This window comes from Lepidochelys kempii, chromosome 10 (genome assembly GCF_965140285.1).
Source record: "Lepidochelys kempii isolate rLepKem1 chromosome 10, rLepKem1.hap1, whole genome shotgun sequence".
In the NCBI taxonomy this organism is placed as follows: Eukaryota; Metazoa; Chordata; order Testudines; family Cheloniidae; genus Lepidochelys; species Lepidochelys kempii.
Genome location: NC_136389.1, coordinates 65667605 through 65694567, shown reverse-complemented (window position 1 = coordinate 65694567; position 26963 = coordinate 65667605). Strand labels below are relative to the sequence as shown.

Sequence of the window (26963 nt, the reverse complement as noted above, 5' to 3'; positions counted from 1 at the left end):
AAAATGGGTGAAAGTTTTTTCTTCTCAAACTATTATACACTGTTAAAGTGTTTCTTTGACTTTCTTAAAGTAATCTTTGTTTTAGAAACACAAGTACGGATGAAAATGTCAAAAAGACCATCAAAATTCATACCAGGGGAAATAGCATTAATCCTTGTGAAAAGCCAAATAACCTCTCTCATGAACAATAAAAACAAATGACTAAGAAATCTGTTGTTCTAATAGTTGACAGAGATGGCTGCTGGAGATTTTTCTTTCTGTAAGAGAAACACACAAACTTGCTTTTCACTTTAGTAGCTGCACCATCACATTTGAAATGCTGTTTATCATTCCGACCCTGAATCTGTGCCTTTTATGAACAGTGTTATTTTAATTCATGCATACTAACTAAATCTTTCTATTCCTAGGGCCAAATGGTCAGTCCTGACCTTCACTTTTGTGTATGTACACAGAGTGATTTCCATGTGCAAAAAAAATAAATAAATACCTGTTTCATGCCTACCTGAAGAAGTGAAATTGGGTGTAAAACTGGAGACTAGGTAGAAGCGGTCTGAAAAAGTGGCTCTTTAGTTTGTATTTCAATGCTCTGTTTATTGTGATTAATTTAATACCTTGGTACACTTCAGACAAAAGTAAAACAATTAATTAATCTGATGGCCCCAAACAAAATTCTATACAAGTTTAAAAACAGAAATTCTTAATGCCTTTTTCACAGTGCTGTTTACTTGCCCTCGGATACTGAGGCTCCCCTTTGGGAGGGGAGAGAAGGATCAGTGCAGATGGAAAATTGGCCAAGTTTACTGAGGAAAAAAAAGATACAGCTAAAATAAACTCACAGATTTCTGAAAAAGGTTAATTATTATGATTTCTCTTGTCTCTTTTGCAAGACTTGTGACTCCCTCACCAACATAGGAAAAAGACAGAAATATCTAGCCAGCTTAGGTCTGGTCTACACTTAAAAATTTTACCAGGATCTGCTCAGCATCACCCCACCTAAGTACCTTTATGAATCTAGGCCTATATTTTTATCTGTATAACTAAATCATTTTTCCAGCTTTAAAACTAACAAAGTTTATCATTTGTTTTCCATTCAGTCAACTAACTTGGGTCTTTTAATTTTTTTTCCCCTGAGGAAATATTGTCCTAATCGTTTCAGTAAGCAATCGTAATATCAACAGCATGAAGTCAACCTGATTGGTTAGAGCACATTCCTACACAGTATAATCACCTGAATTACATTGTACGTTTTAGAAAAGAGATTCCATGTTGACATATTAACTCCTCTTTAAAATCCTGAGATCTTACTATTTCCAGTCTGAGGTCTTAATCCTCCATTCCTTGCCTCCGACACATTGTGTTTTACCTAAGGTGTGTACTGCAGGGTCAGACTCACAAAGTAGGCCCTAACTGGCCAACCCTTAGGGACATGCATAATGTCATTGAAATAAGTAGTGATTAAAATTAAGCATCAAGTGTGTGCACAGCCAGATCCTGCTCTTGCATTTGGAGCAGCATTACAGACAACTCCAGACTGTAATATGCTGTGTTTTATTATTGAACTCAAATGTCATTCAGACAAAAAATTGTGTTACTACACTTTATCATAATTAAAGAAAGACAAACATGGTGCTATTCACAGACAAATGGATAGCTTGGCTTATTCTTTTCCTGCAGAATTCTTGGCGTTTTTTATCAACGTGTACATAAAAGAAAAGAAAAAAAGCAGGTTGTCATATTGTCCTTTGGAGCTCTCTTTTAAAACCTCCTGATGATAATCCACGAGAAAATAATAAATGGCTTCAATTGTAGAAAGATATGTATCTGGCTTTCCTTTCTGGTGACGCCAAAAGCAAGTTTTCCTTGTTTTCAACTCAATTTGTAGTAACCCTGCCAAGAAAAAGGGGACAAATGTTAGGCAGGCTGGCTTAACAAACAGAGCTCCAGACTGGGAATTGAGAGACTTGGGTTCTGTTAACGGCTTGGCCATTGGCCTGCTGGGTGACACTTTGCCTCTCTGTGCCTCAGTTTCTCCATTTCTACAATGAGGGTAATGGTGAAAAGTGCTAGATAAAAGCTAGGTATTTATTATATATTTTTTTATAATTTTGATGGATGATATTGGTTTGTTTTTAAGCATTCTTTCCATTTTTATCAATTAATTTTTACAGTTGCATAAAATTCTGGGTTTTAAATATTTTTTTTACATTTTTATTGATTTAAATTTTCACAATTACAGGAAATCATGTGTGGAGTCTAACTATTTATTCACAAGCAGACATTAAGATTAAAAAAGTTAAAACTTTAACAGTTAAACACAAATCATCAAACTCACACATGAAAAAATACAGAGCAAACAGCCTTAAATCAAACTCTAGGTTCTCAAGCACCTTTTTTCTTACTCCGCTTATTTGGAAGTTTCAATTATTTTTAAGGATATGATTCAGTCATGGAGGTCCTGGATTCCGTGACTTTCTGGAACCTCCATGACTTCTTCTGGAGCAGGGCTGGAGCAGTGGCCGCTGGAACAGCTGACCGGCGGCCAAACCTGAGCCCGCTGGCGCAATAGCAGGGGTTGGGTCAGCCCCCTGGGCCTGAAGCAGCAGTGATCAGCCCAGGCCACAGGAGCAGCAGCAAGCCCCAGCAGTGCTCTGTTTGTCCCCGTGTCCTAGGGTATTTTTAGTAAAAGTCAGGGACAGGTGAATTTTTGTTTATTGCCCAGGACCTGTCCCTGACTTTTACTGAAAATATCTATGACAGACTCTTAACCTTCATCATCATCATCATTGATTTTTCCGTAGGTTTGCATGGGTACTGTGAAATCAACATTTACCAATAAAAATCGAATCCCGCCAATCTTATATGTAACATCACAAAGATACACACAATTGTCAGCTATGGAGGGGTTTTGTTGTTGTTTTTGCTTTTTAATGTTGGCAATAATTCCCCCATCCTCACTGGGATCAAAAAAGGTAAGTTTTATAAATATTTCTACTTGAGGCCCAGATCCTACAATTTGATCTTCATGATAGATCACAATACCATTGACTCCATGAGTCTCTATCTAGGCTTAAGGCCCGCCCACATAGATCAAGTTGCAGCAACACGACCTTAAGCCCCAATCCTGCAAAGACTCAAGACCAGGCATAACTGTATGATGGGGCTAAGGGCCTCAGAGTGGAAGGTATAGTTCTGCAGGGATTTGATTTTGAGATGTCTGGAATGGCTATAACAGGTCACTTATGAAAGAAAATTGATGAAGGCAGGGCATGCAAGGGCTTGGTGACAAATGTAAGTTTACTATCTGCTTTTTTCCTTTACTTTTTTTTATTTTATTGAAATTAATGTGTCTAGAGAAGGCGGAGTAGTGCTTAATATATATTCAATGCATCATCTATTTCTAAGCAGAACTCATTCAGTGGAACTGAAATCAGTGGAGTTTTGCTTAAAACCTAATGATCTGATATGGCCCATTTTACATGAATATCTTACAATGTTCGTTATATTTACAAAACTGAATAAAAGTAAATAAATTATGCCGATTTCAATCATGCAATGATTCAAAAGCCACTGAAGGCCCTGACACTGCAACCTCCTCACTACTGATCCCTAAATAATCTTATTGAAGTGCAATCCCATATTACCCTAAAAAAACCCCATTGAAGTCACGTCAGCTATTCTGAAAATTCTTTAAAAATGCATAATAAGTCAATGGGATCAATTAGGTTAGCAAGCACTACAGTGTGTAATAAATGTTCGCAAAATCAGGCTCTGAACTATCTTCTTAAATGTTAACATTAAGATGCAAAATCTGTATCTTGAGATAATTTAACATCAGTAATTACAACATGGTCTGAGAATTGCTTGGAAATTACAGACAGAAGTTTGGTCCATCTCCAAATGGCCCTATTTCAGGAGCCCAAGCTGGCCTGTAGCCCAGCACTTACAATTTTGTACTTTTTATATAGCTTCAAACTACATTTAACTGTTTCTGGTGCAATCACAAGGTGAGTCTAGCTATTTATTTCACAGCTAACAACATGAATATTAATAGAATTTTCTTTTCAAAGTACACTATGTTATAACAGGCATTAAACAGTATGTAAACTGGTAATGAAAAATGTGTCTAAACTGAGGATAATAAAAATGATACAGGCTAATCATTTCCTTTAATTTTTACACTAAAGGCAGTTTTCATGACACTAGTTTATCTCCTATATAAAGTTTCAGTGACCTCTTTTAACAGAGGAGTACCCAATAAACCAAAAGAATAAGGGTGAAATTCTGGCTCAACTGAAGTCAATAGCAAAACTCCCACTGACTTCAGTAGAATCAGGGTTTCACCTTACAAGTGGTGAAGTAAAATTTAGGGAAGATTCCTCCAATACAAAGTTCCCATTGCTTAACATTTGGGGGCAGGGAAAGGGAAGTAAGATGTTAAACAACAGTCAGATCACGGGTTTCAGAGGAACAGCCGTGTTAGTCTGTATTCGCAAAAAGAAAAGGAGTACTTGTGGCACCTTAGAGACTAACCAATTTATTTGAGCATGAGCTTTCGTGAGCTACAGCTCACTTCATCAGATGTTTACCGTGGAAACTGCAGCAGACTTTATATACACACAGAAATCATGAAACAATACCTCCTCCCACCCCACTGTCCTGCTGGTAATAGCTTATCTAAAGTGATCAACAGGTGGGCCATTTCCAGCACAAATCCAGGTTTTCTCACCCTCCACCCCCCCACACAAATTCACTCTCCTGCTGGTGCTAGCCCATCCAAAGTGACAACTCTTTACATAATCAAGTCGGGCTATTTCCTGCATAGATCAAGGTTTTCTCACATCCCCCCCACCCCCATACACACACAAACTCACTCTCCTGCTGGTAATAGCTCATCTAAACTGACCATTCTCCAGGTTTAAATCCAAGTTAAACCAGAACATCTGGGGGGGGGGGTGTAGGAAAAAACAAGAGGAAACAGGCTACCTTGCATAATGACTTAGCCACTCCCAGTCTCTATTTAAGCCTAAATTAATAGTATCCAATTTGCAAATGAATTCCAATTCAGCAGTTTCTCGCTGGAGTCTGGATTTGAAGTTTTTTTGTTTTAAGATAGCGACCTTCATGTCTGTGATTGCGTGACCAGAGAGATTGAAGTGTTCTCCGACTGGTTTATGAATGTTATAATTCTTGACATCTGATTTGTGTCCATTTATTCTTTTACGTAGAGACTGTCCAGTTTGACCAATGTACATGGCAGAGGGGCATTGCTGGCACATGATGGCATAGATCACATTGGTGGATGTGCAGGTGAACGAGCCTCTGATAGTGTGGCTGATGTTATTAGGCCCTGTGATGGTGTCCCCTGAATAGATATGTGGGCACAATTGGCAACGGGCTTTGTTGCAAGGATAAGTTCCTGGGTTAGTGGTTCTGTTGTGTGGTATGTGGTTGTTGGTGAGTATTTGCTTCAGGTTGCGGGGCTGTCTGTAGGCAAGGACTGGCCTGTCTCCCAAGACTTGTGAGAGTGTTGGGTCATCCTTTAGGATAGGTTGTAGATCCTTAATAATGCGTTGGAGGGGTTTTAGTTGGGGGCTGAAGGTGACGGCTAGTGGCGTTCTGTTATTTTCTTTGTTAGGCCTGTCCTGTAGTAGGTAACTTCTGGGAACTCTTCTGGCTCTATCAATCTGTTTCTTTACTTCTGCAGGTGGGTATTGTAGTTGTAAGAAAGCTTGACAGAGATCTTGTAGGTGTTTGTCTCTGTCTGAGGGGTTGGAGCAAATGCGGTTGTATCGCAGAGCTTGGCTGTAGACGATGGATCGTGTGGTGTGGTCAGGGTGAAAGCTGGAGGCATGCAGGTAGGAATAGCGGTCAGTAGGTTTACGGTATAGGGTGGTGTTTATGTGGCCATTGTTTATTAGCACTGTAGTGTCCAGGAAGTGGATCTCTTGTGTGGACTGGACCAGGCTGAGGTTGGTGGTGGGATGGAAATTGTTGAAATCATGGTGGAATTCCTCAAGGGCTTCTTTTCCATGGGTCCAGATGATGAAGATGTCATCAATATAGCGCAAGTAGAGTAGGGGCTTTAGGGGACGAGAGCTGAGGAAGCGTTGTTCTAAATCAGCCATAAAAATGTTGGCATACTGTGGGGCCATGCGGGTACCCATAGCAGTGCCGCTGATCTGAAGGTATACATTGTCCCCAAATGTGAAATAGTTATGGGTAAGGACAAAGTCACAAAGTTCAGCCACCAGGTTAGCCGTGACATTATCGGGGATAGTGTTCTTGACGGCTTGTAGTCCATCTTTGTGTGGAATGTTGGTGTAGAGGGCTTCTACATCCATAGTAGCCAGGATGGTGTTATCAGGAAGATCACCGATGGATTGAAGTTTCCTCAGGAAGTCAGTGGTGTCTCGAAGGTAGCTGGGAGTGCTGGTAGCGTAGGGCCTGAGGAGGGAGTCTACATAGCCAGACAATCCTGCTGTCAGGGTGCCAATGCCTGAGATGATGGGGCGCCCAGGATTTCCAGGTTTATGGATCTTGGGTAGTAGATAGAATATCCCAGGTCGGGGTTCCAGGGGTGTGTCTGTGCGGATTTGATCTTGTGCTTTTTCAGGAAGTTTCTTGAGCAAATGCTGTAGTTGCTTTTGGTAACTCTCAGTGGGATCATAGGGTAATGGCTTGTAGAAACTCGTGTTGGAGAGCTGCCGAGCAGCCTCTTGTTCATATTCCGACCTATTCATGATGACAACAGCACCTCCTTTGTCAGCCTTTTTGATTATGATGTCAGAGTTGTTTCTGAGGCTGTGGATGGCATTGCGTTCCGCATGGCTGAGGTTATGGGGCAAGTGATGCTGCTTTTCCACAATTTCAGCCCGTGCACGTCGGCGGAAGCACTCTATGTAGAAGTCCAGTCTGCTGTTTCGACCTTCAGGAGGAGTCCATCTAGAATCCCTCTTTCTGTAGTGTTGGCAGGGAGACCTCTGTGGATTAGTATGTTGTTCAGAGGTATTTTGGAAATATTCCTTGAGACGGAGACGTCGAAAATAGGATTCTAGGTCACCACAGAACTGTATCATGTTCGTGGGGGTGGAGGGGCAGAAGGAGAGGCCCCGAGATAGAACAGCTGCTTCTGCTGGGCTGAGAGTATAGTTGGATAGGTTAACAATATTGCTAGGTGGGGTGAGGGAACCATTGCTGTGGCCCCTTGTAGCATGTAGTAGTTTAGAAAGTTTAGTGTCTTTTTTCTTTTGTAGAGAAGCAAAGTGTGCGTTGTAAATGGCTTGTCTAGTTTTAGTAAAATCCAGCCACGAGGAAGTTTGTGTGGAAGGTTGGTTCTTTATGAGAGTATCCATTTTTGAGAGCTCATTCTTAATCTTTCCCTGTTTGCTGTAGAGGATCTTGATCAGGTGATTCCGCAGTTTCTTTGAGAGCGTGAGGCACAAGCTGTCAGCATAGTCTGTGTGGTATGTAGATTGTAATGGATTTTTGATTCCGCAGTTTCTTTGAGAGCGTGAGGCACAAGCTGACAGCTTGTGCCTCACGCTCTCAAAGAAACTGCGGAATCACCTGATCAAGATCCTCTACAGCAAACAGGGAAAGATTAAGAATGAGCTCTCAAAAATGGATACTCTCATAAAGAACCAACCTTCCACACAAACTTCCTCGTGGCTGGATTTTACTAAAACTAGACAAGCCATTTACAACGCACACTTTGCTTCTCTACAAAAGAAAAAAGACACTAAACTTTCTAAACTACTACATGCTACAAGGGGCCACAGCAATGGTTCCCTCACCCCACCTAGCAATATTGTTAACCTATCCAACTATACTCTCAGCCCAGCAGAAGCAGCTGTTCTATCTCGGGGCCTCTCCTTCTGCCCCTCCACCCCCACGAACATGATACAGTTCTGTGGTGACCTAGAATCCTATTTTCGACGTCTCCGTCTCAAGGAATATTTCCAAAATACCTCTGAACAACATACTAATCCACAGAGGTCTCCCTGCCAACACTACAGAAAGAGGGATTCTAGATGGACTCCTCCTGAAGGTCGAAACAGCAGACTGGACTTCTACATAGAGTGCTTCCGCCGACGTGCACGGGCTGAAATTGTGGAAAAGCAGCATCACTTGCCCCATAACCTCAGCCATGCGGAACGCAATGCCATCCACAGCCTCAGAAACAACTCTGACATCATAATCAAAAAGGCTGACAAAGGAGGTGCTGTTGTCATCATGAATAGGTCGGAATATGAACAAGAGGCTGCTCGGCAGCTCTCCAACACGAGTTTCTACAAGCCATTACCCTATGATCCCACTGAGAGTTACCAAAAGCAACTACAGCATTTGCTCAAGAAACTTCCTGAAAAAGCACAAGATCAAATCCGCACAGACACACCCCTGGAACCCCGACCTGGGATATTCTATCTACTACCCAAGATCCATAAACCTGGAAATCCTGGGCGCCCCATCATCTCAGGCATTGGCACCCTGACAGCAGGATTGTCTGGCTATGTAGACTCCCTCCTCAGGCCCTACGCTACCAGCACTCCCAGCTACCTTCGAGACACCACTGACTTCCTGAGGAAACGACAATCCATCGGTGATCTTCCTGATAACACCATCCTGGCTACTATGGATGTAGAAGCCCTCTACACCAACATTCCACACAAAGATGGACTACAAGCCGTCAAGAACACTATCCCCGATAATGTCACGGCTAACCTGGTGGCTGAACTTTGTGACTTTGTCCTTACCCATAACTATTTCACATTTGGGGACAATGTATACCTTCAGATCAGCGGCACTGCTATGGGTACCCGCATGGCCCCACAGTATGCCAACATTTTTATGGCTGATTTAGAACAACGCTTCCTCAGCTCTCGTCCCCTAAAGCCCCTACTCTACTTGCGCTATATTGATGACATCTTCATCATCTGGACCCATGGAAAAGAAGCCCTTGAGGAATTCCACCATGATTTCAACAATTTCCATCCCACCACCAACCTCAGCCTGGTCCAGTCCACACAAGAGATCCACTTCCTGGACACTACAGTGCTAATAAACAATGGCCACATAAACACCACCCTATACCGTAAACCTACTGACCGCTATTCCTACCTGCATGCCTCCAGCTTTCACCCTGACCACACCACACGATCCATCGTCTACAGCCAAGCTCTGCGATACAACCGCATTTGCTCCAACCCCTCAGACAGAGACAAACACCTACAAGATCTCTGTCAAGCTTTCTTACAACTACAATACCCACCTGCAGAAGTAAAGAAACAGATTGATAGAGCCAGAAGAGTTCCCAGAAGTTACCTACTACAGGACAGGCCTAACAAAGAAAATAACAGAACGCCACTAGCCGTCACCTTCAGCCCCCAACTAAAACCCCTCCAACGCATTATTAAGGATCTACAACCTATCCTAAAGGATGACCCAACACTCTCACAAGTCTTGGGAGACAGGCCAGTCCTTGCCTACAGACAGCCCCGCAACCTGAAGCAAATACTCACCAACAACCACATACCACACAACAGAACCACTAACCCAGGAACTTATCCTTGCAACAAAGCCCGTTGCCAATTGTGCCCACATATCTATTCAGGGGACACCATCACAGGGCCTAATAACATCAGCCACACTATCAGAGGCTCGTTCACCTGCACATCCACCAATGTGATCTATGCCATCATGTGCCAGCAATGCCCCTCTGCCATGTACATTGGTCAAACTGGACAGTCTCTACGTAAAAGAATAAATGGACACAAATCAGATGTCAAGAATTATAACATTCATAAACCAGTCGGAGAACACTTCAATCTCTCTGGTCACGCAATCACAGACATGAAGGTCGCTATCTTAAAACAAAAAAACTTCAAATCCAGACTCCAGCGAGAAACTGCTGAATTGGAATTCATTTGCAAATTGGATACTATTAATTTAGGCTTAAATAGAGACTGGGAGTGGCTAAGTCATTATGCAAGGTAGCCTGTTTCCTCTTGTTTTTTCCTACACCCCCCCCCCCCCAGATGTTCTGGTTTAACTTGGATTTAAACCTGGAGAATGGTCAGTTTAGATGAGCTATTACCAGCAGGAGAGTGAGTTTGTGTGTGTATGGGGGTGGGGGGGATGTGAGAAAACCTTGATCTATGCAGGAAATAGCCCGACTTGATTATGTAAAGAGTTGTCACTTTGGATGGGCTAGCACCAGCAGGAGAGTGAATTTGTGTGGGGGGGTGGAGGGTGAGAAAACCTGGATTTGTGCTGGAAATGGCCCACCTGTTGATCACTTTAGATAAGCTATTACCAGCAGGACAGTGGGGTGGGAGGAGGTATTGTTTCATGATTTCTGTGTGTATATAAAGTCTGCTGCAGTTTCCACGGTAAACATCTGATGAAGTGAGCTGTAGCTCACGAAAGCTCATGCTCAAATAAATTGGTTAGTCTCTAAGGTGCCACAAGTACTCCTTTTCTTTTAGTCAGATCACGGACTCCAATGAGAATACAAGCACAGGATCAATTAATTTCAGCACAGAATATTTAAGAGTTTCAGAACAAAAAATTTAGAAGAGCTTAAGTGTTACTGTTTACTGAGCATATTTCCATCATCTCTGTAATGTATCTATATAGCCAAAGGCAATATTTTGTTACAAACACTAGTTGTTCTTATGAGAGTAACTCAGACTATCCAGGAAGTCAACATTTTGACTTGTTTTCATGTTTAGTATCCACATATTTTGAGCTCAAATAATAAAATAAATGTTTGTGCCAATCTGGGATTTAGGCAGGATGGAAGTATAGACATTTAGAACACACACATATGGAGAACAAACAAATTTTGTCCATACAGAAGCTATTTTCTCTCACATGCACTTCATTTGGCCGACGGTCACCTTTCAGAGTTTAGTTCTTATGCTCCCACTCTTTTTCTATGTGCTTTTATCATCACCACAAGCAACCATACTTCTTCACAATTACATCCAGACCTGTGATGATAGATACGAAAACCTGCAAGCTCCCATTCTAATCTACTTTAATGACTGTATTGGGAATGAAGGCACATTTAGGCTTGAAAGAGGCCTGCTGTGAATTTTAAGAGTCTGTTCCAGGGGTCGGCAACCTTTGGTTCGCCATTCCCGGCCAATGGGAGCTGTAGGGGAGTGATGTGCCTGCAGTCGGTCAATGTAAACAAAATGTCTCGTGACCCACCAACGGATTACCCTGATGGGCGCGTGCCGAAGGTTGCTGACCCCGGTCTGTTCTAACCACATTTAACAGAATAAGCAAAAGTAGAACTGCGCATGTGTAAGAAATTGCAAAGTAATTATGTTTCTGACCAAAAAAAAACCCCGCAAAAAAACTAGAAAATACAGTTTTAAAGTAACACAAGTTGTAGTGTTGGGGAGGAGAGTTAACATGAAAATGAGAGACTAATATATAATGTATAAGAAAAGATAAATTATAAATAAGTTTGTGCAACAAAGGGAGGTGCTGGAGAGGACTGTGATGAAATCATGCTGATGAGCTTCTCAGTTACAAGTAACTGATCACCACCTGCTGAGTGTTGTGTCTTGATAAAGATTTGTGAGAGTGCTGAGTATGTGAATCTTAATCCAACACACTGTAGTTTTATTCAACAACTAAAGCTTTACTCCCTGATTCTGCGAAGCACTTGAACATGCTCGACTGTAAGCAGATGCTGAAGGGTTCTGCTGAATCCCCGTTGGATATTATTGTGCAGGGGATTCAGAGCTCCACTAGTTTCAGCTCACTGGAATTTCCTTACAGTTCTTGAATTGGTTGCTATGTTTGTCCCTTATGTGGAAGTGGAAAGGGGTTCAGCCCCCTTCTCTAAATCTGCAGATTCTCAACATCTCTGTGGATCTTGGGGAATTTAGCCCAAGAAAAGGGAAGCCACATATTGGTCCCTTGCCTCTGTGTTGCTAGGGCTCTCCTACCAACTGTTGTCCCTTGAATCACCCTTGGTGTCCAAATCATAAAGAACAAGGATTTGTACATTATTTATAGGTGGAGCCTACAGGAGTTGATGAAGTTGTTCCCCCATCTCCCGGTTTTTTCTGGGTGGGGAAACAGGGGCAGGAAATCTTTGCAGACCTGCACCTTCCTCACAAAATGCCTCCAGAGCAGCGGAGACCTGCAGCCCATCAGGGTAATCTGCTGGCAGGCCACGGGACAGTGTTTACATTGACTGTCTGGGCATGGCCACCTGCAGCTCCCAGTGGCCACAGTTTGCCATTCCCGGCCAATGGAAGCTGTGGGAAGTGGCAGCCAGCACGTCCCTCAGCATGCGCGGCTTCCCGCAGCTCCCATTGGCCGGGAACGGCAAACTGTGACCACTGGGAGCTGCAGGTGGCTGTGCCTGTGGACAATCACTGTAAACACAGTCTCACAGCCCGCCAGTGGATTACCCTGATGGGCCGCGTGTGGCCTGCAGGTTGCCCACCGCTGCTCCAGAGGACGGGATAAAGGGGCAACATGCCACAGCGATAGTTCCTGCCACATTCCAGTAGCCTCCATGTACAGTTACAGGCTATCATTTACTTGCAGAAGCAGAAGGGAGCATAGATGCTTTAAAAACTGAAGCAGATGCATGGCATATATTTGCAAAAGAGAATATGTAAACTAATAAAAGAGATTTGACTAAGCCTACAGAAAAATTACCTAACCAATCTTCTACTTTAACAGCCATACTTATGCTGCATTACCTCTGGGAAAGTAATCATTAATACTGAATGTAACAGTTTACTTTTTAGATCCAGTGATCATTGATTTCTAATGAAGTAATCCATCAATCCTAACAAAGCATTAGCAACTTTCAAATATTTCCTGTCTGTAATGCAATTGGGTTTGGTTTGGTTTTCTAAAGATATATTACACCACTTTCCTAATAAGATTTAAAAAATACTTAATTATGTGCAAGTCTCCTAGGTTGTCTATTTCCAAGGCTAATTGATGTCCCGTATTGCTTTCACTTGTAAGTGCAATTAGCTAGATTTACTGAAATATATAAATGCAGGCTTACAAAACACAGACTTTATTTTACATTTTCTTGGCACACTTCGTTAATGGTTCTCTCCAGTATTTCTTTTAAGTTTATCTATTTGAACAAATACTGTAGTAACTTATTTTTTGGCAACAGAAGAATGATAGTGATTGTGTAACTCTGATGGGTGCAGTTGAGGTGCATACAGACCGATGTGAATGCCATCAATTTTCCTGTGAGAAAAATAATACAACCAACCCACAAAAGAATTTCTAACAAGTCCATAGTGTAGGAGGTAGGGGTGAAATTCATGCCTTTAAGGCAGTACACAAGCTCAGCTAGTCCTATTTGCGGTATAATAGGGGGAATTGAGGGAGACATGAGTGGCATGGACAGAAAAGGAGTCTCTGCACCCTCTGCTAATAAAAGCATTTGGTTCCATGCTAGCTCTGCATAAAGTACAATTCAGGTTTTGGTCCTTTTAGTCATCTCTATGTAGCTACTAGATGAACTGGTAAGATGACATGGACTCACATGCCAACAATATGGGGATGATACACAGCTCTACTTATCCCTCACCATGTACAACTGTACCACCACCACAACCAAGATGGAAGAAGAGTTAGCTGAAACTGAACCTGAACAAAATGGAGGTTATCAAATCTGTCTGCCATTCTCTACATTGGCTTGCCACAGAATGTCAATTCAAATTCATGGTCTCCGCCCTTAATTTCAAGGTGCTTTCCAGAATGAAAACTGCAGTCAAACACTCATTAGACACCATGGAATTTTCTATCACAACAGCAAAGCTCATCTGTGTAGGAGACAAAGCTTTGTCAAGAACCACCCCAGACTATGGAAGGAACTTCCACGGGAACTAAGGACCAGAACAAATCTCACCACCTTCTGCTTCAAGTGCAAGGTGTACTTTTTTGACTTACTTTCTCTAATATAAACACATAGTGTGTACATATTAAAAAAACAAAACACTAACCTACTCATAGGGAGAGGAGAAGAGAGAATGAACCACACGTAACACATATTAGTCACATCACTTAATGGACTACTGGAAGGCACTCAGGTAGGTTGGTGACAAGGACTGCATAAGATTCTGACTAGACTAGAATTAGAAGAGTGGTGTGGAGTAGAGAATTTGGGATTATATAACCTGGGGAAGGGTCCACTGGGTCAACTCTTAAGTAGACGAAATCCCTACCTTATTATTATTTGTATTACTATAGCGCCTAGGAGCTCTAGTCATGGACCAGGAGCCCATTATGGTGGTCACTGTACAAACAGAACAGGATTGTCTCTGCCCTAAGGGGCTTACAGTGTAAGTATAACACAAGACAACGGACACAGACAGATGGGGGAGTTCAAGTAAACAACGAGAGTATTGGTCAGCAAGCTAGGCAGTGATCTCTGCCCACCAGCAGCCTAACAGTTTTTGAGCTGTTTGTCGGCATCACAGAAAAGGAGTTTTGAAGATGGAAACGAGGTGTGTGGACATTTACAAGGAGCTTCTCCCAAGCATGTCGGGCAGCATGGGAGAAAGTACAAAAGCGTTTATTTGAAAATGTAACAATTGGGTGATGGAGGCTGGCATCATGGGCTGACTGGAGGCACGCATTGACAGCTCACTGGCAAATGAGAGGTGATAGGTAGGTGGCGATTTACTGTGAAGTGCCTGGAAGCTAAATACAAGCATCTTATGTTTGATGCAATAGAGAATGGGGAGTCAGTGGAAGGATTCAAAGAGAGGGGTGACGTGGTCAAAGTGATGGGCTAGGAAAGTGATCATTGCAGCAGCATTCCGAATGGATGTAAGTGTGGTAAGATTGCATTTGTCTAGGCCAGAGAAAAGAATGTTACAATAATCAAGATGACGAGAGCTTGGAGGAGAATTTTAGCTGTGTGGATGGATAAGAATAGTCATATCCTAGAGATGTTATGCCAAAAGATTCTGCAAGATTTAAGTTTAGCCTGGATTTGAGGACCTAGAAAAAGATGTAAGTCAAAATATGTACATGCAGATTATAGGCACGAGCAACAGATGGACTGATGATGACCACAATGATTAGAAGGCAGAAGCTACCATTCTGTCCCCTAGGCTGAAATAGGTACAGGGATGGGCTACGGTGCAGTCCAATGACTTGGCCCTGAAAGGGGGGGAGGGGGGAGGATTTTCTCTCCTTAGATACAACCAAGACACCCATATAAATCCCAAGTTTCTTAGCTGCATGTTGGTTTCCTGAATTTCATCCTTTGTGAACAGAATTATTAAGTGCCTTAAATCAGTTCACATTTACACCATGCGATAAAGCAATACATCACTGTAGTGTATATCAATTTATTTGATAACAGAATTTTTATGTTAAATATATTTAGTAATAGGATTTTTATTGGATAATAAATTATGCTCATATGTAGTATTTTTAATGAGCTAACTGGGCAGCAAAGCAGCATTCATCTTCCATGCAGGAAACCTGTGATGCCCACTCCATACGCTGGTAGAAATTAAGTTGAGAAATACATACTTGCTAATACACAGAGTAGAAATGAAGGAAATGTGCCTTCCAACCTAAGGGCTTGCTCTTGCTCTCGTGAAGTCAGTTTTCAAACTGCCATTGATTTCAATGGGAGCAGGATTGAGCCCTACATAGCACAAGTATAAAACTGCCAAATTGTTGTTACGCATTTTAATGCTCTGTGGAATGCTTAAATATGTCCTTCTAATCAATATAACACAATGAAGGCTGTGCAGAACTACAAGTACATTGTGCTAATTCAGAATAAAAGCAACAATACTCGTATTATGTTTTCCACTGATGGCATTATTGATACTGTCAGGAAGAACTAGGTTCTGTGTAACACAACATGTTCAGATATTTGACAAAAGCCGGGGTGGGCGGGGGAATGACACCAAACAAGAAAACGGCTACACCTTTAGATTTCTCCATTTTAAGTCATATAATTGAACCCCTGATGTGAAGTATGTTCAGATCCACTTTCATGTATGTATTTTGACCCTGCTCATCACTATGGTATCCAATCAGGTCTTTTGCATTTAGGAAAGAAATATGTATATTTCATTTAGCCACTTTACTATAGCTGTAACATCCCATTTTATTTATTTACTTATTTACCTTGGAGTCGCTCATCAGTGATTATTTTGTTGGTTTGATTCCAAGTACTGTCAATAAATATTACTTTCTTCAGTACAGTGTCTTCACTCCTGCTGTTTGATTTGTATTCGCTTAGGTTTCTATCTTCTTTTGTTTCTATTTTTGCTTTCTTGAGAAATGGCTCTGCTGAAGGATCATCATCATTGCCACAACTAACATTTTTCTGAACATTTTTTTGCAGATGGATAATAATATCTTTTACCGAAATTGAGTTAGGACCAGGAAAGATAAGTGCAATCTAAAATGAAAACAAATAGAGAGATCCGAGTGCCATTTAGATAGAAACTGTTAAAAGTTCTTGAAACTTTACCAGAAACTTTCTATTAAAAAAGAAAATACCTATTCTGTACAGCAATCCACACACACAAATAAAACCATTTAAATCCATACAAGATGAAAGTGAACTTCTCTTTGAAAATGTATTTCAAATGCCCCAAAGGGTAAGAAGAGAGACGGGGTAAAAGAAAAACTAAATTAAGGTAAGGGATTTGTTTAAATTAATTATTTGCAAGGGTTTCATTAAATATGTACAGGCTTGGCAGAATTAGCTTTTAACAGTAAATGTCAGTAAATATCAATTTCACCATACATATCCGAACAGACTAAAAATGTTTCCACCACCAATAACTGAAAATTTACAGATAGGCAAAGATAGAAAAATACTGCTTGACAACTTACTACAGGCTGTAATTAAATAATAATTGTCTGATGTACCCATAGTTTCCTGCAATTGAAAATGTTAAAAACAAACAAAAAAACCCGATAAAAACTGACAAATTGCTTAAAACCCAAAATTTCATGCAATGTGAAAACGTAAATCAATAAAAATAAAATGTTTAAAGATATCCAGCAAAATTATTATATATATATAAAAATCAAAATCTGCCAAGCCTACATGTGTATTACGTCCATACATGTTAAACAAAGTTATCCTACCAGCCAATATTTTCTGTGCAAGGTACTATGCAGATGTTTACACTAATCTATTTCTCTATGCCAGGGTGCAACCTTATATTGTGAAGATGGCCAGATTCCACTTTTAATTATGGTCTATGGGCCAGAGTATAAATGTAGGACTACTTGTTAGCCTAAATTAATTCATACATTTTAAGGCCAGAAGTGTCGATTAGATCATCTAGTCTGACTTCTAATCACAGCAGAACTCCCACAGATGTTAATGGTATGTCACACAAAACAACAGTATAATATGGCCTATATGCAATAATTAAACCTCCTTATTACATTCAGCATCTTAATGGGAATTTATGACCTCCTTTAGGATCAGCAGTATTTTCTTTTTTTCCCCCAGTCTTCCCTATCCTCCTTCCTCCGTTTCTCTCCCTCTTCCCTGTTCTTTGCTTGACGTTTCCATCCCTGAAGCAAATACCAATTCCCACATCCATGAATCATTCACTCTCTTTCCTTCCCATTTGTTAATGCTGACGATAAATATTTGTTAGGTTTCAGAATTCTCACTGCAGTGAAATTGAGGACCGGGTGCTCATTCTTCACAGTCATTATTTCAGGCTCTGTTCTGACTCAAGACGACAACATGTATCAATTACATTTGGTAGGTTTTCCCTGCACCAGGAAATACTAGAAACGTACTTTTTACAAAATAAAAGCTTAGATTCTGCAGAAGTTGAATATGCCAAGCAGGCCACATAACTCCATCAAGCAGGGCAATGCGGCCAGTGGGCTTGGTGTTTGACACTTCTGCTCTATGCAGTAAGTAAAATACTTGCTACAAAGCGCAATGAACCAAATCCTCTCTCTTCTCTGTGGGTGCAGAGGATCGTGGACACAACAGAATCAGTGCATTTAGGCTGCACATGGAGGCAAATTTCCATGAGCCCGGCAGGATGTCCATATCCCTATGCACTGCAGAGACGTGCTCTGGGTGGGGTGGAATGGATTCATGGAGGAATAGTGGCAGAGTAGTGGGATCTGCACTCCCCCTGCAAAGGGGAGGTGCAATATCAGCAGGAGTTGGGAGACGAAAGGCACATGAACACTTCCCCAGCGCACAGCCCTGTTACAGAATTTCTTACTTCATATCTTTTTTCTTCATATTCCGGAATGCAAGGATATGTATAAATGGTAACATCTTCAGGTGCCAGGAGTTTAGCATGTACAGCAGTGCTTTTGCCATCAGTTTCATTTGGGTGTTTAATTATGTCAATCTTCAAAGGAAGCTACAACAAAAATGGCAGACATATAAACAAATTTGGATGTATGTCTAGGAAATCCCCAGACAGAAACTTTTTAAAATATATAGTAAATTCATATAGTTTCCTAAAAATGTTTTGATTTAGATATATAAGAATATGGAAGTTCCTAATTTCAACAGAAGTTCCTTAAAAACTATACTGTTTAATGCAAAATAGGGGGGGAGATCAGATTAAAATGCACAGGAAATAGCACTCACTGCTTTTAATAATAAGCAATTTAGCTATTATATGTGCACACTTGACACTCTAATGTCGCTAAAGTGAAGGCTCTATTGATACTTTTGTTATCAATTTTAATTTTCAGTTATTAATAATGGACAAAAGAAGTTATGCATTTAAATTTAGCAGCCTTATGCTCCCAATCCTGAACACCTATTTGTATTAGGTATTCAACCCATTGAAATTAATACAAAACTCTTTGATTTCAAGGTGAACAGAGTCAAGCACAATGGTTAAAATTTTCAAAAGCACCTAACTGACTTATGAGCCAAAGTCCAATTTTCAATAGGCCCGTGGCATTTAAGTGTGAAGTGACTTTTGTAAATGGGACCTTGGCACTTCTGAAAGCTTTATTCCCTATCTCAGCTGAAAAACAATATATTTTAAGAAAATAGTTAACTGACTTAGTTATACAACTATGAGCAGTTCTTTATTTTTTTTAAGTTCACATTTTGAGTCATATTCAGCTTTGGTTTAAATGGGTGCAGCTCCCTAGCATTTGTTTATACAAACTCTCACCCTCACTACAGAGTCACATTCCTACGCCAGAAGTGGCCATTGTGATCGTCTAGTCCAGGAGTGGCCAACCTAAGCCTGAGAAGGAGCCAAAATTTACCAATGTACATTGCCAAAGAGCCACAGTAATACATCAGCAGCCTCCTACCCACCGGCAGCCCTGCCGATCAGCGCCTCCCTTTCCCTCCCCGCACTTCCCGATCAGCTGTGTTCAGGAGGCTCGGGGGGTGGGGGAAGGGGGAGGAGGAGCGAGGGCATGGTAGGCTCAGGGGAGGGGGTGGGAAGGGGTGGCAGGGTCAGGGGTTGAGCAGTGAACACCCCCCAGCACAGTGGAAAGTTGGCACGCGTAGCTCCAGCCCTAGAGTCGGTGCCTATACAAGGAGCCACATATTAACTTCTGAAGAGCCGTAGGTGGTTCCGGAGCCAGAGGTTGGCCACCCCTGGTCCAGTCTGACCTCCTGTATACGACAAGCCATAGAACTTCCCCCAAAATAATTCTTAGAGTGTACTTTTTAGCAAACAATCTCATCTTGATTTCAAAATGTCTATGCCACTGGTACTTACAATTTGGAGAACTCTGGTGAGAATGGTTTAAGAAAGAGTTTAAAGAATTAGTCCTAATCCCTCAATTTCATAACTTTACACATGAGGAGTCCCATTGACTTCAGTGGGACTCCTTGTATATGCAAAGTTGAGCATATGCATAAGTATTTGCAGAACTGAAACCTTAACTATCAATTTTCTTACATCTGGTTCCTTAAACCAGACAACTAACCCTACTTTATCATAATTTATTCATCTATCATTACCACTGTGTTAAAGAGGACCTAGAAAAAGAGAATGCTGGCAATGTATTCACACAGACCCCCCTCCCCCCCCCCACTAACAAATAATAGGCACATTAAATATGTTATGTTTCACTAACCTTCACAACTGGAATTTCTTTGCTAGGCACAGTTTCAACTGGAACATAACATGAATAACAATAAAACATCCTTGAACTACCACATCTTGGGCACTTTGATCTCCCACTCTTTTGGGCCTTTTCAAGAACTTCCCAGGATGCTAACTGTAAATTTTGAAGTGGATTATCTTGAAGTGATGAAGTAGTCTGTTGTTGTGAATTTTTCAAACATTCAAAATTTCTTTTTAATTTCTGATGGCTTTCTTGGTTCAAACATGTAGATGAATTTAAAGACATCTTTACTTTAAACAGACCATATGCTGTATCTGCTAAAGAAAAATACATTGTATATGATGTACTATAAATAGACTAATTTCTAAAAAAGTAATCATCATGTGGTCATCCTATTTAACTAACACATACTTGTTATTATTTATCACAGCAGAAATCGACTAGATCAGATCAAATTAATCCTGAAGAGATTATATTAAAAAAAACAAACCACCCCCTGAGGTTCCTATCAGTAGCCAGACTCCTCTATGCTAGGTGCTATACAAACATAGATTAAAAGATGGTCCTTGACTTTAAAGAACGCAAGGACTCGGGCCTTGACCATGCAGACATGCACATGCATAGTTTTACTCAGATGAGTTGTCTCACTCACTTTACTCATGTGAGTAAAGTTACAAACATGCATATTTGTAAATTCAAGCTGTAAACTTTCCGATTTTGCAAACGCTTTGGCCTCAATCCCGCTAATGGACTTCAGTATGTGCTTAACTTTACTCACACGAGTAGTCCCATTAATTTCCAGTAGGAGTATGCGTTTGCAAATATAAGTATACAGGTTTAGGTCCCAACCCTGCAATTTGTTGGGACACACCCCTTTGCCTACACAAAGCCCCACTGATATGCATAGGATTCTGAGAGGGCACAGTGATTTTCCAGCGTGCAATAAGGTGCAGGTTCAGAGCCATTGACAAAAATAATGAGGAGTTCTTGTGGCACCTTAGAGACTAACAAATTTATCTGGGCATAAGCTTTCGTGGGCTAGAACCCACTTCGTCAGATGCATGGAGTGAAAATACAGGAGCAGGCATAAATACATGAAAGGATGAGGGGTTGCTTTACCAAGTGTGAGGTCAGTCTAACGAGTTAAATCAATTAACAGCAGGATACCAAGGGAGGAAAAATAACTTATGAAGTGGTAAGAGAGTGGCCAATGTTAGGCCAAAATTTTCAAACTTCAGTGCCTAAAACTGAGCTCCTAAATTGAAAATGAGCCACTTGTTTACTTTAAATAACTTTAGTCATAGAAAGTCTCAACATTTCCACATTACCTTCTGTAGATGTGTTGGGGGTTTTTTTGGTAGCTTAAAAAAAAAAAAGATGTATTTGTCTCTACAGCAGTGATAAGTTTAACTAAAAAATGCTTTAATTAATATCTTTAACAGTTCTGTTTTAAGTAGAGGAACAAAATATTAATGCAAGAACTGTAGACTGTTCATCCCAGATGTCAAAGCAACATAGAATACTGGGGCCCCTTACATCACATAAAAGGGCTGGCACAAAGGGGCCCTAAAAGCCCTGTATTCAACTGGGAGAATTCCCCCAGGGCAAGCACAGTCTAATACTACACCTGAGAATCCAGTGTAGGTGACAAGCCAGGAGTTGCACCACAGTGCTGTGACAGACAGACTTCCAGAACTATTTAAAAAGAAAAGGAGTACTTGTGGCACCTTAGAGACTAACCAATTAATTTGAGCATAAGCTTTCGTGAGCTACAGCTCACTTCATCGGATGCATACTGTGGAAAGTTTAGAAGATCTTATGAAAAGCATGAAAAAATACCTCCTCCCACCCCACTCTCCTGCTGGTAATAGCTTATCCAAAGTGACCACTCTCCCTACAACGTGCATGATAATCAAGGTGGGCCATTTCCAGCATAAATTCAAGTTTAACCAGAACGTCTGGGGGGGGGGGGGGGAAACAAGGGGAAATAGGCTACCTTGCATAATGACTTAGCCACTCCCAGTCTCTATTTAAGCCTAAATTAATAGTATCCAATTTGCAAATGAATTCCAATTCAGCAGTTTCTCGCTGGACTCTGGATTTGAAGTTTTTTTGTTTTAAGATAGCGACCTTCATGTCTGTGATTGCGTGACCAGAGAGATTGAAGTGTTCTCCGACTGGTTTATGAATGTTATAATTCTTGACATCTGATTTGTGTCCATTTATTCTTTTACGTAGAGACTGTCCAGTTTGACCAATGTACATGGCAGAGGGGCATTGCTGGCACATGATGGCATATATCACATTGGTGGATGTGCAGGTGAATGAGCCTCTGACAGTGTGGCTGATGTTATTAGGCCCTGTGATGGTGTCCCCTGAATAGATATGTGGGCACAGTTGGCAATGGGCTTTGTAGCAAGGACAGGTTCCTGGGTTAGTGGTTCTGTTGTGTGGTATGTGGTTGTTGGTGAGTATTTGCTTCAGGTTGGGGGGCTGTCTATAGGCAAGGACTGGCCTGTCTCCCAAGATTAGTGAGAGTGTTGGGTCATCCTTCAGGATAGGTTGTAGATCCTTAATAATGCGTTGGAGGGGTTTTAGTCGGGGGTTGAAGGTCACGGCTAGTGGCGTTCTGTTATTTTCTTTGTTAGGCCTGTCCTGTAGTAGGTGACTTCTGGGAACTCTTCTGGCTCTATCAATCTGTTTCTTCACCTCCACAGATGGGTATTGTAGTTGTAAGAATGCTTGATAGAGCTCTTGTAAGTGTTTGTCTCTGTCTAAGGAGTTGGAGCAAATGCGGTTGTATCGCAGAGCTTGGCTGTAGACGATGGATCGTGTGGTGTGGTCAGGGTGAAAGCTGGAGGCATGTAGGTAGGAATAGCGGTCAGTAGGTTTCCGGTATAGGGTGGTGTTTATGTGACCATTGTTTATTAGCACTGTAGTGTCCAGGAAGTGGATCTCTTGTGTGGACTGGACCAGGCTGAGGTTGGTGGTGGGATGGAAATTGTTGAAATCATGGTGGAATTCCTCAAGGGCTTCTTTTCCATGGGTCCAGATGATGAAGATGTCATCAATATAGCGCAAGTAGAGTAGGGGTGTTAGGGGACAAGAGCTGAGGAAGCGTTGTTCTAAATCAGCCATAAAAATGTTGGCATACTGTGGGGCCATGCGGGTACCCATAGCAGTGCCGCTGATCTGAAGGTATACATTGTCCCCAAATGTAAAATAGTTATGGGTAAGGACAAAGTCACAAAGTTCAGCCACCAGGTTAGCCGTGACATTATCAGGAATAGTGTTCTTGACGGCTTGTAGTCCATCTTTGTGTGGAATGTTGGTGTAGAGGGCTTCTACATCCATAGTGGCCAGGATGGTGTTATCAGGAAGATCACCGATGGATTGTCGTTTCCTCAGGAAGTCAGTGGTGTCTCGAAGGTAGCTGGGAGTGCTGGTAGCGTAGGGCCTGAGGAGGGAGTCTACATAGCCAGACAATCCTGCTGTCAGGGTGCCAATGCCTGAGATGATGGGGCACCCAGGATTTCCAGGTTTATGGATCTTAGGTAGTAGATAGAATATCCCAGGTCGGGGTTCCAGGGGTGTCTCTGTGCGGATTTGATCTTGTGCTTTTTCAGGAAGTTTCTTGAGCAAATGCTGTAGTTGCTTTTGGTAACTCTCAGTGGGATCATAGGGTAATGGCTTGTAGAAAGTGGTGTTGGAGAGCTGCCGAGCAGCCTCTTGTTCATATTCCGACCTATTCATGATGACAACAGCACTCTTTTGTCAGCCTTTTTGATTATGATGTCAGAGCTGTTTCTGAGGCTGTGGATGGCATTGTGTTCTGCACGGCTGAGGTTGTGGGGCAAGTGATGCTGCTTTTCCACAATTTCAGCCCATGCACATCGGCGGAAGCATTCTATGTAGAAGTTCAGTCTGCTGTTTCGACCTTCGGGAGGAGTCCACCTAGAATCCTTCTTTTTGTAATGTTGGTAGGGAGGCCTCTGTGGATTAGTATGTTGTTCAGAGGTATTTTGGAAATATTCCTTGAGTCGGAGACATCGAAAATAGGATTCTAGGTCACCACAGAACTGTATCATGTTCATGGGGGTGGAGGGGCAGAAGGAGAGGCCCCGAGATAGGACAGCTGCTTCTGCTGGGCTGAGAGTATAGTTGGATAGGTTAACAATATTGCTGGGTGGGTTGAGGGAACCATTGCTGTGGCCCCTTGTAGCATGTAGTAGTTTAGAAAGTTTAGTGTCCTTTTTCTTTTGTAGAGAAGCAAAGTGTGCGTTGTAAATGGAAATCCCAGAAGTCACCTACTACAGGACAGGCCTTAAAACAAAAAAACTTCAAATCCAGACTCCAGCGAGAAACTGCTGAATTCGAATTCATTTGCAGAGAGTGGTCAGTTTGGATGAGCTATTGCCAGCAGGAGAGTGAGTTTGTGGGGGGGGGGGGGGGGGGGGGGCTGAGAAAACCTGGATTTGTGCTGGAAATGGCCCACCTTGATCATCATACACATTGTAAGGAGAGTGATCACTTTAGATAAGCTATTACCAGCAGGAGAGTGGGGTGAGAGGAGGTATTGTTTCATGGTCTCTGTGTATATAATGTCTTCTGCAGTTTCCACAGTATGCATCCGATGAAGTGAGCTGTAGCTCACGAAAGCTTATGCTCAAATAAATTGGTTAGTCTCTAAGGTGCCACAAGTACTCCTTTTCTTTTTGCGAATACAGACTAACACGGCTGTTACTCTGAAATCTAATCATACAGATTCTTAAAGGAGAAAAAAGAGGCCAGGAGGCCCTCTGATTTGATATGCATGCCCAGCCTGCAAACTGATTCTCTTCAATATAATGCCTTATGGCAGTGTGGTGTTCAATTACAAAGCCCCAAAGCATTTTCATCATTGAGGCTGACAGGAGAAATGCTGCTGTTAGTGGAAGAGGAAAACCTCTGTGGTCTCAAAATAATAGCTACACAAAAACTTAACTGAAAAACAAACGTAATATATTTTTGCAAGCACAACAGCAATACAGTTTTCACATCCTGTAAGACTGAGAGCTTGATTCAGACAACAAATCAGTCATAACGAATAACAATTCGATCTGCAGAGTAGCCTCCTCCCACAGCAGAGAAGTCTTGCTTATGCGGAGACAGACTACCTCATCTAGATGAATTTTAAGACATTTTAATACCTCTCACGAAGGAGAGTTGCTCTATAGGTTTCAGTGAAATACTGAAAACTATATTGGTCATTTTCAAAGTCACCCTCAATGAAGCTGTTCCAAAATGACAGCCCTGCTCACTAATTTCTGCCCTGGGGCCTGGGAATAGTGCACTGTTAGGACTCAATCCTGCAAAGTCGTGAGGCCCTCCTCAAAAATGCTGTGAATTCCCTCATCTTCCATTGAAACCAAATGTACACGAACAGGCCCTTTAGAAGCAACAAACAACAAGGATCAGAGCACCATAAAAAGGCAATAGGAAACACAAATGAAGGATTGAGGCCTTTGCTGTTTCGATTTAAACAGAAGGGTATGTAAATCAGGGGTACTGGAAAATAATAAAAATTCTTTTGCCGAACATTATTACAGGTTTCAGAGTAGCAGCCATGCTAGTCTGTATCCGCAAAAAGAAAAGGAGTGGGTACGAGAGGGCTGCCGGATTTTGTTCACAAGGAGCCCTTCCTCAGAGTAGTATGGGCAAGGAGGAGGCAGGCTGGCTTGCTTGACCCAGCTCCTGCCCCAGCCTCCCACAAGTACTCCTGTTCTTTTTGCGGATACTGACTAACATGGCTGCTACTCTGAAACCTGTAATTGTGGCACCTTAGAGACTAACAAATTTATTTGAGCATGAGCTTTTGTGAGCGGAGCTGTAGCTCACGAAAGCTTATGCTCAAATAAATTTGTTATTCTCTAAGGTGCCACAAGTACTCCTTTTCTGTTTGCAAACATTATTAGACACCATAAACACATACACTTCCTATTCACTATCTTCTCCTACTACCATTTTTAACAGGATAAGAGAGCAAACACTATTTTGGGAGGCAAGTCTGCTCCTTCACAGAAGCGGGACTGGCCTGAGAATCTTAGGCGCTTGCCTTCATGATCATCAGCTGAGATTCCATTGCTCCCAGGCCTGGACATGATGGTCCTAAAGGCGCCACTGCAGACACTGAAATGAGGGGGCAATGCACCGTACACCTGTATGGGCTGCTCTGTACCACAAGGGGCCCATCCAGTCATTGAAACAAGCACCTCCTCCTTGCCCATACTACTCTGAGGAAGGGCTCCTTGTGAACAAAATCCGGCAGCCCTCTCGTACCCATAAAAGCCTCCTCTACACACATCTAAATGGAGCAAACTCCCTCTCTTCACTACTCCCTTACAGTCCTCCCCGTGGACATCAAAACAGAGTAACACCCCCCTTCGCAATGGGGTAACTCCCCACACAGGGGACCGGAAAATATCACAATGGGGCATCATCTACCCACAGGGCCCTCCCCGCAAACCTCAGCGAGGGCCCTCCGCATGCCCTGGACAAAGACCAGCCCGCCCCTTTAACCCCTGCTCGAGTGGCGGGGCCCGAGAATCAGGCACCCCCGGGCCAGGAGGCGCTGCAGGTGCCCAGGCCCGGCCCCCACGGAGGGCAGACGTTTACCTGGAGGAATCCAGGCAGGCTGGCTGGCTGGCTTGCTTGACCCAGCTCCAGCCCCAGCCTCCCCCCGCGTGTCTGGATAATCACAGGAGACCCCGCCTCAGCCACTCGCTCAGTTCCAGCCCTAAAGAAACGCCGGCGGCTCCCAGTCCTACGGCGCTCGGCAGCGCTTCCAACTCTGGGCCCGGGTCTGAACTCCGCAACCGGAACCAAAGCGCCCGGCCTCGGCCTGCCGG

At 42.3% G+C, this 26963-nt stretch overlaps 1 protein-coding gene across 1 annotated transcript; it reads right to left on the bottom strand.

Moving 5' to 3' along the window:
- Window positions 1-26958, bottom strand: DTWD1 (DTW motif tRNA-uridine aminocarboxypropyltransferase 1). Its single transcript, XM_073303974.1, has 5 exons — window positions 26731-26958; window positions 20086-20393; window positions 18246-18389; window positions 16156-16432; window positions 1-1887 (listed from the first exon to the last, which is right to left on the bottom strand). The coding sequence occupies exons 2-5, from the start codon at window positions 20359-20361 to the stop codon at window positions 1658-1660; spliced, it is 927 nt and encodes a 308-aa protein (XP_073160075.1). The 5' UTR covers window positions 20362-20393; window positions 26731-26958; the 3' UTR covers window positions 1-1657.
- Window positions 26959-26963: the final 5 nt, after the last annotated feature.

Coding starts and splice junctions, on each gene's coding strand:
- DTWD1 (XM_073303974.1), bottom strand. CDS start 20,361: ATGTCTTTAAATTCATCTACATGTTTGAACCAAGAAAGCCATCAGAAA. Junction 16,433..18,245: donor ATGAAGAAAAAAGATATGAA/GTAAGAAATTCT, acceptor TTTTCATTTTAG/ATTGCACTTATCTTTCCTGG. Junction 1,888..16,155: donor CACTGATGAGCGACTCCAAG/GTAAATAAGTAA, acceptor TTTTCTTGGCAG/GGTTACTACAAATTGAGTTG.